This window comes from Galeopterus variegatus, unplaced genomic scaffold (assembly GCF_000696425.1).
Source record: "Galeopterus variegatus unplaced genomic scaffold, G_variegatus-3.0.2 Scaffold166, whole genome shotgun sequence".
Lineage (NCBI taxonomy): Eukaryota > Metazoa > Chordata > Mammalia > Dermoptera > Cynocephalidae > Galeopterus > Galeopterus variegatus.
In genome coordinates, this window is record NW_007726277.1 from 560,665 (window position 1) to 575,304 (window position 14,640).

General features: G+C 35.6%; 1 protein-coding gene across 5 annotated transcripts in view; it reads right to left on the reverse strand.

Annotated features, from left to right (window-relative positions):
* XIRP2 (xin actin-binding repeat containing 2) overlaps positions 1-14,640 on the reverse strand; it is a 346,249-nt gene that overhangs the window by 45,744 nt on the left and 285,865 nt on the right. For all 5 annotated transcript variants that reach the window (XM_008594722.1, XM_008594712.1, XM_008594732.1 and 2 more), the window contains 2 exons: positions 7,466-7,626; positions 2,178-2,315 (listed from right to left, as the gene is read on the reverse strand). In XM_008594722.1, the coding sequence (XP_008592944.1) occupies positions 2,178-2,315; positions 7,466-7,626 (299 nt within the window). The remainder of the gene's footprint in view (positions 1-2,177; positions 2,316-7,465; positions 7,627-14,640) is intronic.

Sequence of the window (14,640 nt, forward strand, 5' to 3'; positions counted from 1 at the left end):
GTTACCTCATTTGAAAAATTCCCCTAAATTTAATAATTGGAGAGTTGGTACAAGCCAACTCTGCTACATTGCTGAAACTTACATTAAACCTCCCTTCCACAAGACTGCATTTTTGTGAACCCATAATGTTCCTTTTGGTTTAAGCCACTTTTGGTTGGGTTGTATGTCTTTTGCAATATTAGAGAGTCTTAGTTAATACAAAGAACATTTGTCCTCTCCAAAACTCATGTTGAAACTTAATCCCCAATATAGTAGTATTGAAAGGCAGGGACTTTAAGAGGTTATTGGGTCATGAAGACTCTGCCTTAAAACATGGATGAATTCATTCATGAATTAATGGGTTATCACAGGAGTGATTGGTGGCTTTTTAAGGAGAGGATGAGAGACCTGAGCTAGCACACTTAGCCCACTTGCCACGTGATGCCCTATGCACCTTGGGACTCGGCAGAGATTCTCCACCAGCAAGAAGGACCTCAATAGATGTGGTCCCTGGATCTTAGACCTCCCAACCTCCAGAACTGAAAGAAAAAAATTTTGTATTTTTTTTAAAAAAAATAGAAAACAAACTAAGATACTAAGTTTTATGGATAATGAGATACTTTAACATAAATTGCTTTTTGTCATATTAGACCTCCACAATAACCTCATGAGATAGGCAAATCACTCATCAGTTTCCCCACCTCATTCATCAGAAACTGAGGCTTTAGGGGGTTATGAACTTGGTTTATGCAGTACTGGCGACATAATTTGCCAGATTCAGTGCAAAATAAAAATGTGGGGTCCCTTGTTCAAGAGTTACTAAGAATTTTAAGATGGAGACAGCATAGTGTTAAACTAAGTGCAGGACCCTTGTAAGCATGGAGTCCTGTGCAACTGCACAGGTCACATATCCCTGAATGTAGCCCTGGGTCTATGTCACTCATTTGGTAAGTGCAGAGGTGGCATGTGAACTCAGATCTACAAGTCCTATAGCTCATAGTCCCACACTCTTTTGCACTGCTTCCCTGCAAAGTAAAGATAATTACTGATACTTCTATGTAGAATTCGTTAAATTATTAATGATAGTAATCTTTTGTATTTTTGACCAATTTCAGGTAAATACACACACATCTACATTTGATTCACTCAAAGACTTCTATGTTGTAACAGCTATATATTAGATCACAAGTATGTCCAATCTTAATTTCTTATTTATGTTATGTTTCCTTTAGGCAACCTTAGAAAGAAATCTTGCCATAAATTTATTAAGCTACTTATAGTGTACATTTTTCACTTTTCAAGCAAAGGCAGGAAAAGGAAACAAATAATACCTTACATGTTAGATTTTTAATCATTCTACCTGATATACTCCCCCTCTCCCCTGCCACACATAACACCCAATTGCTTCATTTTTAAAAATGTAGGCAACTTTAGATATACTGGGGATTTAAAAAAATAAAACATATCCACTTTTATTTCTCACTATAACATTTCAGAAATACCCCAGTTACTTCTTCCCTCATGGAAAACATGGGCCTAAGTACAGCTGTTTAGAGTGCAATTACTATTTTTCAAAGTGCCAAGCTCAGTTCGATGAGTATTACTTAGATTCTCACATTCAAATATCATTATATACTAAGACAATATTTGGTGATATATGATAATGTAGTAATAAAATGGGGGGGGACTATATAAGATAACATGTAGAAGTTGCATTATGCAGTTTGATATAACATCTGAGTTCTACTACTCAATTTTGATGACTTCAAAGAAAATAGAAAACTCCCCACAATAAATGGCTGAATAATGATTCAAATTTAATCTCTGCAAACAACCATCAAATAGTTTATCATGAATTATAATGTAGAAATGGGAATTCAGTATAAACATTGCTCTCAACATGTCTATTTACCTGTTGACTAACCTAGACTACTTAATTTTTATTTATGTCTGAAACATTAGAAATTGAGAGAATATTCCAACATGGTTCTCTAGGAATGTGGAAAAATGCTCCAAGTAAGTAAATCAATACATCAATGAGCTTTAAAGATTATTTTTCTAAAACATTTAAAAATTATAACTTTATTAATGAGTAATAAAAATAAATGTATCACTAAAGAAGGGAATTTCTAAATTGGCACCGAAATGAAGAGCATTTCAACCATACATGGTTTATCTATCACTCATTGTAGTATTACCTGTTCGGATCTGTTCTGGTGTTGGTTTTGGTACTGAGAAAAGGTATTACGAGAAGAAGCAATTTCATCCTTTTCAAATTGTTTCTTCACTTTGGCCAAACCACCAGGCACTGTGCACATTTCTGATTCCTCCATTATCTAAGATGATTTAAGAAAAAGGAAAATTCAGCTTTACATCTGCATTGGATGAGATCCTCAAGCTGTTTTAATAGTTGACAATTACTGATGGGCAGTATATTAAAAAGATATTAACACACACAATTACTTCAGAAGGCCTTAACTGAAAACCTTAATAGAAACAGTCTTTCCATGTTGTTTTTTCCTTTATTAGCCTTTTGATATAAAGTCAGAAGAATTTTCAAAATATTGAGTTAATTTTCAGATAAATTTTGATGTCTGGAGATTAGACCTATTAGAATGTATTTCCCTAATAATACACAGACTAGTAGATATTAGAATAATGGATTCAATTTTAACCCACAATAAGATTGTCATTAAAATCTCAAAATATCTATATAGGCAATATATTCTTAAAAATAATAATTAATATCATTTTAATTCACTCCAAAATTTATTTAAATTGTTAAGGATGAACAAAATAAAGAGTTTCAGAATGTCCTTTATGTAAAAATATTAGTATCAGTAATAACAGCTACTTAAGGCATAGTGCCAGGTGACTTTGTATGTATTCATATATATTCTGTCACTTAATGCTTCTCCATATTCTGTAAGATATGGAGACCTATTATCCACATTTTAAAATAAGGCAGTTGAGGTTCAGAGAAGTAAGACAGCTTGTTACATTCTCACAGCTATGACGTGAGTGTTGGTGTTGGAATTTGAATTAACATCTGCTGCCTTAATCACTGGTCTCAAAGAACAGGCAGGACAGCAGCTTCACTACTCCAGGATTGGCACACCACAGACCTCAGCTCTGAGCACTGGCAAGTCAGAATTGGGGGGCTTTAACGTTAGAAGGGTTCTAGTCTATCTTTCTCATTTTATAGATGAGAAAACTGATTTCAATCCATATTACTGGAAGCAACTTAAAAAGCACTGGAGGAGTCCCAACAGATCTTGTGCCCCCTCGGGAAGTGCAGAAGTAGCTTAGGAGCTTGGGTTTTGATTACTCAGCACACTCCCAGCAGGCAATAAAGCCCAGATAGGATGACAGCTGTCAAGCAAATAGGACTCATGCCAGGTCTCCCTGCTCCAGGAAGCATCCAGGTCTGCTTGCTTCTGGGAAGAGACTCAGCGACACTTCAAACCAGAGCAGGTCTCCTGAGGTCTGGTCCAGTCCTCACATAACCCTGGAAGCCTTAAGACCTCAAAAGTAAGTGGAGGCCTGGGGAAAAGTAAGCTGAGGTTCCTGTACCATGGACTGTGGACTCCTGGGGTCCTGGAATCTTTACACAAATAGGCAATTTCTCAAAAAGGTTCTAAAAACATGACAACTATCTTTGGGTTTTGGTTTCTTATACTCCAGAATATTGGAGATTGAACTAATATTTAGAATTACCTGAATTACTAGCAAATACCCAAGTGGTCACTTTACCAAGTTAATAACATTTTCCCACTTCTGTAGTCTATCAGATATTTCAGAATATGCACACTGGCTCTATGGGAAGAAAATATAAGATTGTATACTTCTATGTACTTGATATATATTCTATCAAATTTGCAACAAAACTTAAGTGTAAATCCTGATTAACTACTGTTACATGTTGAGGTCATGAGAAAATATGGCATCCCTTTCGAAATTTAAAACAGAATAAAAAATTGGAATTAAGTCCACAATATTTTTTTTACCCCTTCTGCCATTTAATTTACATAAATAACCTTCCTGGATAGATCATATATAGATAATACATAAAATATTAAAGAATTAAGATAATTATTGTTAAGAAAACCTCACTGTTTCAAACAACTACAATGTCCAAATCATGTGCAAAATAGTCGTAAGCCTCAGTAATTATGCTAATGACTGGATACTCTCTTAGTAAGTGCATTTTTACAAAAATATCAGTTCCTATGCTGGACAGGTTGCCTCTTATCTACTAAATGGATTAAAAAACAGATATACCCATTCTTTTCTGTGATGATTAATTCTAGGCATCAACTTGATTAGATTAAGGAATCCCTAGAAACCTGGTAAAGCTATCATTTTAGGTGTCCCTGCGGTGCTTCCAGAAGAGATTAGCATGTGGACCTGAGTGGACTGGGTGGAAAAGATCTGCCTTCAATATGGGCAGGAACCATCCAATCTGCCGCGGACCCAGAAAAACTGAGCAAAAGGTGAATTGCTCTCTATCTGCTGGAGCTGGGATACACTCTGCTCTCTTGTCCATGGACATCAGAGCTTGAGACTCTTCAGCTTTTTGGTTCCAGGACTTATACCAGTGGCACTATTGGCTTCCCTGGTTTTGAGAGTTTTGGAATTGGACCAAGCCATCCTACTGGCATCCAGTTTGCAGACAGCCTATTGTAGGACTCTTCAGTCTTTACAATTGTGTAAGCCAATTCCCCTAATAAATCTCCTCTCATATACTTATATACATATTCTATTGGTTCTGTCTCTCTGGAGAACCCTGACTAATACACTTTCCTTCAGTGTTATGCTTTGGAATCAGACCACGTTACACATGCAAAAATGCATACAATTGATTATTTTTAATGGAAGTACTGACTAACCCTGTTACTGCTATTACATTGGGGCAGCTGCTCACCCACGTCAGTGAAACAAATCCGTAGTATGTGGTTTAGTGGTGGTGATAAGGTTTCCACTTTCAGCTCAGCTTGTAGATGAAGGTGTACACACGTGAGCTGGCAGGACTTGCTCAAGAAGCTGTCTGTGGCTTATGCTGGAGGCATGCTTCCTTGCTTAGATGGGCATCACTCGTGACTTTGCCTGGTTTAGCGCCATGTTCTAAATTACCTGCTAATCCATGTTATTACAAAGGACCACATAGCTGAGATTGCTTTGCATTGAACCTTTTTATGTTTGTTATTATTCTGTTTCTTATCCTTTGGCTTGGAAATAAAATTTGGAATCTAATGGGTATGCCGATAATAAGAAGTGAATTTAAATACCTAACACTTAAACCTAAGTAAATATATTACACAGTCATTAATTTCCTTTACAAAGAACTGTCTTTTGGTTATAAGGTATAATAAAAATAACATAATTTTGGGAGTTGAAGAGTGTTTCTAATCCCAGTCCTGACAAAATCTTAGGCTAGAATTCCTGAACCTCAGTTTTTTTTCTTATAAACTAGACATAGTAATATGGTTCTCACAGATTTATTGTGAGTGTTAAAAAAAATAAAGAAAATAAAATTGCACAGTGCAGAATTTGGCATTTTAATATCTGTTGCTCAACAAACGTTACTTTCCCGTTGTCTTCAAGGGGGCTTCTGGGCGTGACATTCATTTAAGCCCAACCAAATTCCATGTGACTGAGTTCAAGACAAATAGAAGCTGATCATTGTTAGCTATCTAAGTATGACTGAAATATAGTGGATTCAGTTTTGGTCCACCTCCCTGACTTCCAGATTTTGCACTTATGGTATTTGGGCTAATTGTATAGACAAAGATTTAGTCACAGTTTCCATGATATTTGGAAACAAGCATTTGATGCAACTTACCAAACAAGGCAAATTATTTTTCTTTGCTTTAGATATTTACCTAGATTCTGCTGAGATAATACATGTCCTTTTTCCCCCCCACAATATTTGCTTAAGGCCAAACCAAATAGTAGGGTATTTTGGGGGCCAAAATACTTTTTTTTTGTATGAGAGAAAGAAGTTGAATCCAATTGAAAGAGTACTGGAGTCAAGAGACTAGTAATGTAGCTTGGCTTCCTCACTACTTAATTGTATAGTTTCCTATAATTCACTTTCCTCAGTTTTCTTACTGGTAAAATGGGCAGGAAAGATAAGGATTATTTAAATTCCTTATATGTATAGTATTTTCAGATTAGCATTAAAATTTTTTATTTTTGTCTTAAATAATGAGATAATTTAGTTTCCCTGTGTGCCCAATTTAAACATTTTCTTTTTAGCACATTATAAATACAAATCATGCTCTGATACCAATTTGTTTTCTGGTATATTCTGCTAGTTCTTGGAAAGATAGAAGTCTTCCTAAATAAATGATTGTTGCTAAATAACCAGTCTTTAACTAGGAATTTTCAAAATCAGTTGTTCCCCAAGAATCATTTCTCCAATTTAGAACACTCACTTGTAGTAAAGTTCATTAAGGATCCAGCAGGGGGTGCTAGCTAAGAAGACTGGCAGGAGGCACTGTAGTGCTACTATTTGTTTTGGAAGTGATCTAGGGACTTCTGTCACTTCTGTGCATTCATTCTAAATTTACGCTGTGTCTAGAATGTATTTTAATGACTATGTAAAAACTTAAATGTTATCTAGAATTACAATATTCCTAAGAGTTTGGCACAGTAAGCCTTGTCTCTAAATACTTTGTATGTTAAGAGTAGCTATTTTAAAATACCACTCTTTTTGGCTAATCTCTCTCTCTCTCTCAAACAACTTGGCTAATTTGGAGATTATAATTATAAAAGAATATTCTTATATTTCATTAAGCTGAACGCCACATAATATGGAACCCCACAAATTCTTTTGAGTATGACTTTATTATGCGTTGGCTCTAAAAATTGGTGGTCTTACTGAATCCTGCAGTTTCCTATAATCATAATTGGTTTAGCAGAATGCCTACATTGCTAATCTCTCTCATTTCTATGTTGATTAAGCCTCTCCTAATGGATTTAGTGCATACAGAGAAATGAGAAAAGCAAAAGAAATTATACTGCCAGTGAATTTAAATGAACCATATATAAGACCGAGGAGGGCAGCATGCAAACCTACATTATTAAAATTTGAAATTAATTCGAACCTTCCTGAGGAGAATAGCTATGGGTTAAGTGATGACAATAAGAGTAATAACACTTTCAAACCGTGCCTTATGGCTTACACATAAATTATCTCTTTGATTCCTCACCGAGACCCTGTGTGGTAAATGATCATTCCCATTTTCCAGTTAGGGAAACTGAAACTCAGAGACGGGTTAAGACAGTAGTTCAAGTTCATGCAATTAATGAGTATCGTGGCTGAAACCTAAGTTCAGATCGTCTGAATTTGATTGACACTATTTTGGTGCTCTTTGTACTTTATCCCACTGCTCAGTAGTATTCTTGTGTTCCAAATGTAAGGAGAGAGCTTAGATAGACAGCAAGCACATTGCCTAATGCAAAGCCATTAGAAGCAGCTTACATTAGCAGAGAAGCTGCGGCAGTCACCCCTGGAAACGGCTTCCTGGTACTTCGCCATCCGCTCCTTCAGGGACACCACCTCCTGGAGGTCTGACACTCCCTTGCTCCCAGCAGCACTGTCTTCTGCAAGTTCACTCGCAGGCCTATGAGGGCCAACAGTCACTGAAAACACATGTTACATGCTCAGATATGTGTCAGGCTTTGACAAGAAAACAGCATCATCTTATGAACAGTGAAGACATTTAAAATATTTGGTTTCTTAAAACAGACCAGAACATTTCACAATATTTTCATTGTTTCATGGTCGCCCTCTTTTCTTCAAGCTTTCAAGCAAAGTTACTAAATGCCTGTATAGGAGCATATGCTTATATAAATGTAAAAAAAAATTGTTCCCCCTTCTTACTCCTTCAATTATTCTGACGCAAAATAGATATTTATTACTATAATGTTAATAATTGACATTCCTCAAGCACTGACAATGTATTAAATTTATGCTAAATGCTATAAGAGTGTTATCTCATTTATTTCTCTAACAACCTTTGAGGCAGGTGTTATTATTTTCTAAAATTTATATGTGAAAAAACAGAGATTCATAGCTGTTAAAAAATTTCCCAGGATCACACAATTAATAAGTGGCAGATTTGAATACAGTTTGACTAAATCTTTAGCAAGTTTAAAAATTGCTCTCCTCTCCTCAACCCTAACCCTCAAGGAGATAAATCTAGGCAAAATTTGCAAAAATGATGGGAATTATAGACTGTGTTGTTGTTTTTTTCTTTTATTCATAGAGGTATGTGGTACATAAGAAAGAAATAATAGTATCGTTAGAAACAGCTTCAGTCACCCATTTTAGAGAATCTAATATTTTCCCATTTAAGCCATCTACCTGACAAAAATGCAGGGTAGTAAGAATTACATATCTGAAAACAGAGCAAAAGACTGATTGCCTGATCGCAGGTTAACAGTTGTCAGAAACAGAAGGATCTTCGAGAAGAAAACATAAGCCTAAGTATTTCCTTATGTGAAAGGAATGTAAGGACCCTCCACGGTTATGTGATTCTCCATGGTTCTTGACGTTATATATGCCAGAGGTGGTCTCAAAAGTAGTTTTTCTTATTTCTCTTATTTAATCTAGTGCCCTTTGCTATGTTATTACTCTGCTTTTTGGTTTACTGTTCACTCTTAGGTAGTATTGATTCCAAAATCATTTCCAGGGCTCTTGCTGGGACCAAACAGTGCATGATATATGTGCGTGTGTTTATATGTAAATTTATTAGTCATTCATGTACCCCGTTCCTTCCTTTTCATTCTTTGGGCTGGTAGTTTCTGGAACTCGCAGGGTAGAGCTCTTCAATGTACTTTATTATTTGGTTTGGTTTGATTTAATACTGTGAACCAAGGTCCAAAGAACCCCAGGCAACAGATACCCAAGCCGTTCCCCCTTTTTCCTGTTCCCCCTCTTTCTCCTGCCTCAGCTCTCAGCCCCCACACTGAACCATCTTATTGAACCGTATACTTCTTCTACTAGTGCCTTCAAGGTTTATGTACACACCAGCGGTTGAGAATACAACTTCTGGGGTCCAGAGAAAAATAAAATCATTTGCCTTTTGACTCCCTCCCTGAGCATTTGGTTTTCCATACATACTTTTTATTTAAATAAACATTTTCATATATTTTAATAATATTGTAAAACATATTTTATGTAACATGCCCAGTGTACTATAATGCAGTGCCCCTATCAGCTCCTATCTTGGTGCTGATAACACCTGATGTGTATTTGTAGGGTTGACGAGAGAGCCCCTTCCTTATGGATGGGTTGGGAAAAGAGAGGAGTTGGAGGTACCTGACTTCATAATGCCCTATTTCAAAAGACTTGGGTGCAGTTGAGGTTGGAGAGCAATACACAACGAGTTTAGGGTATCTTTTAAAGAGAATGAGATTAAGAAAAACAAATAAAAATACTTATTGTCATACAATACCTGTGGAAAAATAGGGAATGATGAAACAGTTAAGTATGCAAATCAGACAAGGTAAGAACCAGCTAAAAGACTGAAGGGCTGTGCAAAAAAGAGGAATGAAAAATAACATTTCCAGATTGCTATTTCTGTTAGAATGCATTATAAATATTAATATCACAAGATCATTTTGTTAGAAGTTTCTCGTTCCTGAGGTTTAGAGGTAATTCATTGTGCAGAGGAGTAAACAAAAATCTCAAGAAGTGTAGTGCGTTCTCCCAGATCTCCAGAGTTAATGGCATAGCTGGGCTTAGAATCCATCGCACCCTAAATATAGAAATCTCCCATTTATTCTTTTGTAAGAAAATAATTTCCAGTCTATTCAAAATATTAATTCTTTGTGTAATAAAATAAATACCATAAAGCAGAAATGGCATATAGAGAAGCACTTTGAAAGAAAATAAAGCACTAAAATATACAATCTGTTATCATAACAACTTTTATATATGCAGGATAAGAATGTCTTTTATAAGGGTTCTGAAGTTCTTAGGGAAAAGATTTGCATTATAATTTTTGTAATATAAAAAGCTATATACCACATAAAGATCCAACTTAAGTCCATTACTACTTTCTTAAATTGGTAGAGATTGTATGACTAGAGATTTATTTTCTCAAGACCCAGACATAGGTTTTTCTTCTACAGGTTTTAAATATAAACTAACTAAAATCAATTAACGAGTAAAAGTTGCCAAGGTTAAAGAAATTCATTGTGCCTTCCTGAATTTTACTTTCTATGGAGAGTTCCTGTTTAAAGCATTTTTAAAAAGCACAGTGGTATAATATTTACAAGGCAGAATATTCTCCCCTTCTTGACCAATTATTCACATGTCTGCAGTCAGTCACCAGAGGGATTGCGTAGTCCCCTCTCTTTCCTTGGAGGTGATAAAATAAGAGCTTTAAGAAGTCAGAGACAGATAACAATGAGGAATAACTAATGTAATTAATATATCTTGGAATTTTCTCCTAACCTAATTTCACAATTTCTATTATCAGAGAAAGAATTCTTACAAAAATGCACAGATTAATATCAAGAGATATTTCACAAGCATCATTGATACATTTGTTATGAACCATCCTGAAGCAGCTGTTCAGGAAATTTCAAATTTGGAATTCAGTGGTTTTTAAAAATGCTATGTTCTTAACAACATTAAAAAGTGACAAATCTATCCTCATTTCCCATTAGACAATTATCTAAAAATCTGAAATAAGTTATAAATATGATCCTAAGACCTTCATGGAGTAACACTTTGGAAATAAAGGTCAATGGCTTGATACATAGAGATAAGGTAGCTAGGGTCAGTGTGTTGTTCAAAAATTGTCAGAGCCTGAAAAATGTTTATGCAGAAGATACCTAATGGGGTAGGGTTCACAAGGCCAAGTGCTTTGTCACTATCTTTTTTCTAAAGCCAGATTTCATCTCAACACATTTTCTAAATGCAAATAGTTCTTATTAGCTTCAAAATATTGGAGGCACATTCCCAAACTATAGTTGTGGATAAAGTATTATGAAAAGGAAGACTGTATAACAGCACAATTGATGCTACTAGATGAAAGCTACATATTAAATACTAAGTGCTTTAAAACTGGCCTACTCAAATATTGTTTTTTTTTTTTTTTTTTGTCTTTTTCCGTGTCCGGCAACGGATCGCAACCCTCAGTGTCGCCCCCGTACCGGACCGGGACCGGCAACGGGATTGCAACCCTCGGTGCCGCTCCCGCGCCTCGCTCAGCCAGCGAGCGGGAACTGGTCTGTATGTGGGATCCGAACCCTCGGGTGGGAGCGCCGCCGCGCTTCCCAAGCGGCGCACTATCCAGTGCGCCACCGGGCCGGCCCTCAAATATTGTTTAAATTTGTGTATCACTTCATTTCCTGTCCCTTTTGCCTGACCAATATGGACTATAGAAAAGTCTATAGAACGAAGTGGAAAATACTTTAAATTCTTTATTTCATTAAGAGACATGAAGAGTTTCTGCGATGAAGAAACAAAGTTCAGACGTCCTTAGGTATTTTCTTTACAACACCAAACACTAAGAGGGAACTGGTTACTAAAATTTTCGTTTTGTGAAGCAGAGTTGAATCCAAGTTGATAACCATGTGAGAAGCCAACAAAATGTTAAACACAGGCCATATGTGAGAGCACTTCAAAATGTTCATGGAAAAATTTGTATTGTCTTTTAATTCTATTTTTCCATTAACTTGTTGAAGCACCGTTGTAGTAACAAGATATCCAAAAAGAAAACAAAGGTCCTTAAAATATAATACCTTAGCAAGAAGGCAGACATAAAAACAAATGTATTAGTTATAAAAATAATCATAGGTGAAACTCCACATTGAAAGACAAAGGCAAATAAATCCAATCATATGCCATGCAGAAGAAATAAACCTAAAACAAAACACAGAATTAATATATATATATATGTATGGAAAAGAATTACGATGCAAATATAGATGAGGAAAAGTCATCATAAAATATCCTAAAATATAGCAAAATATCTTTGAAAACAAACTATATTAAATGAGATGGAGGGAAATTCTGTAAATAAAAGATACCACCCCACTATGAAGCTGTAATAATTTTAGACCACTACATGCTGATTAGCACAGTACAGAAACATAAAAAGACCATCAGTAAAAAGAAAAAGGAGAATGTTACAGGAACATAATAGCTATGGGTGGCTCTACCATATTTCTGTCCATCTTTGCTAGTTACAATTCCCAAAATAAATCATTTGAATTAAATAATTAATGAGGTTTATTTTAAATATATTTTAATATTTTAATAGGTTTAATTTAATATACTTAATATATAATTTAATATTAAATAAATATTGATTGCATACAAAAAGCATAAAACACATTCACTATCCTACAGAGCTTTTGTACCAGGTGAGTCGAGAGTCTATAAGGAGGACATAATCCACCTGAGTATGTGAAGCAGGCGTCAGGAAAGGCATCCTGAAAAGTGAAAAACATCTGCACTGAATCAGGAAGAGGTTGGCTATGTAAATATTTTTGAGATAAAGAAGAGGAAAGGGGATAAAACTGCAGCATTACCAACAAATCGTGCTGGGAAAATTGGGTAATAATTTTGAGGAAACATTCAGAGATTCTCAGCTCACAGCATATTGCAAATGGAGTACCAGATGGGCTACAGAGTTAAATATTTTTTTAAATGATGAAAATCTTTCAAGAAATATAAGTAGTTTATAAAATGATTTTGGTTGTGTTTTCTAAGCGTAAAAAATTCAAAGTGAAAATTTTTTAAGGAAAATTGATAAGGGAAAAGGAAAACTGGAAGGGGACAATCATAATAAATAGTCTTAAGTGTTAATTTTCAATTAAAAAAAGCTGTTATTATTGAAATCCAAATAAAGAACTTGAAAGAATGATTCACAAGTGAAAAACTAATAGCAGATATGTATAAAGTGCTTTCTATGTGTCAGACATTAATCCACAATGATCTCAATCACACTATGAGGTAGAGACTATTTTTGATTTTTATCTCCATTTTACAGATAAGGAAACAGAGATGGAGAAGATTATAAAACTTGCTCCAGGTCAGGTGGCTGGTGAGTTTCAGAGTTGGGAAGGGAAGCTAGGCAGCCTGGCTCTGGGTTCCTTGACTTAACCACATTTCTATGCTACCTCTCAAGAACTTCAGGTATTCAAAGAACAAAGAAAATCACCTTACCTAGTAAACAAACAAAGAAAAAAAAATCAAACAACAAAGAGATACCCTTTTCTGTTGTGAACTCATTCATACTGCATATAATAAGAATATGAAAAATACTTCTAGGTGGCTAATCCAGTGCGTAATTATGACTCAAAAGAAATTTTAAGGTTTATTTGTAATATAAACTGTTTAGCAGAAAAACTAGAATTTAATTATTTTTCTCTGAAATTTGCTAAAATAGACTCAAGAAGCCTTTATTTAGTCCTAAGAACCAGGCAGAATGTGCTCGTGAGTCATGTGGAAGCCTGCAAAGCTGGAGCAATCACAGATACAGTCTTCAAGAAGGCAAGCACACTTTCGGTGGCACAACAACAGCCACGCTGTTTTATACTGGATGCATTATTAAGACGTCAGCTATTTAGTACCTAGACAATTGATTTAGAACTAAATTGGGAGAAATGATGGACTAAATTTTATCAAACCTAAATATCTGATCTATAACCCAGTTCGGTTTCGTGTGCAGGATATCATACCAATGCACATATCATAGGCTCAGAGCCTTTAACACAAATAAGTTTTTCTATAATTCTTCTTATTTGCATATCCCCCAGCTAATAATAAAATTCATCTTTTTAAGCATCCAGAATACAGCTGCCAAGTCAAATTTGAAATCAATTTGAGTTTTATATATTCTTATTTCTCATTTGAATATCATAAAACGGAGAGATAGATGGAAAATAAAATGCAAGCACAAGTGCACCTCCCAGTCCTGCGTTAATTCACAGTTCTTAAAAAACATGGACAGGAAGGGCAAAAGAATACAAGTGACGTGTATGCTGTGACAGCACAAAAACCATACTGTGGCGTCCTTCCAGCATACAAACACATGGAATCAGACTCCATTTCTTAAACTATAGTTTAAGAAATGATCCTATGATCATTTGCCCCAAAGGATCCTGTTTCCCCAAAACGCAATGTGTTATTGCATGTACATTTGTCACCTTCCCCCAAATCCATCCATTCATCCGATTTCCATGGTTCGTACATTAACAAAAGCAGATCTCTCACAGTAATAAAAAGGATTAGTTCTTACTTCCTTACCAACTCTCCCTAGCCAGTATTCTCCTAGTTCCTCAGAAACCAGAAGAGATGCTTTCAATCCAATTGCCTCTTATATGGAGAAGAAAAGATTCCGCATTTTGGTAGACAAAATGTTGGTTCCTCAGATATGTTCACATCCTAATCCCCAGAATCTGTGAATATGTTAACTCTCGTGGCAAAAGGGATTTTGCAGATGTGATGAAGTTAAGGATCTTGTGATGGGGAGATTATCCTGGATTATCCAGGTGGATTCAATGTAATCACCAGGGTCCTCATGAGTGAAAGAGGAAGAAAGGAAAGTTAGAGTTAGAAAGGAGATGTGATGACAGAAGCAGGAAAGAGGAGATAGAGGAAGAGGAGGGAGGGAGGGAGGGAGGGAGGGAGGG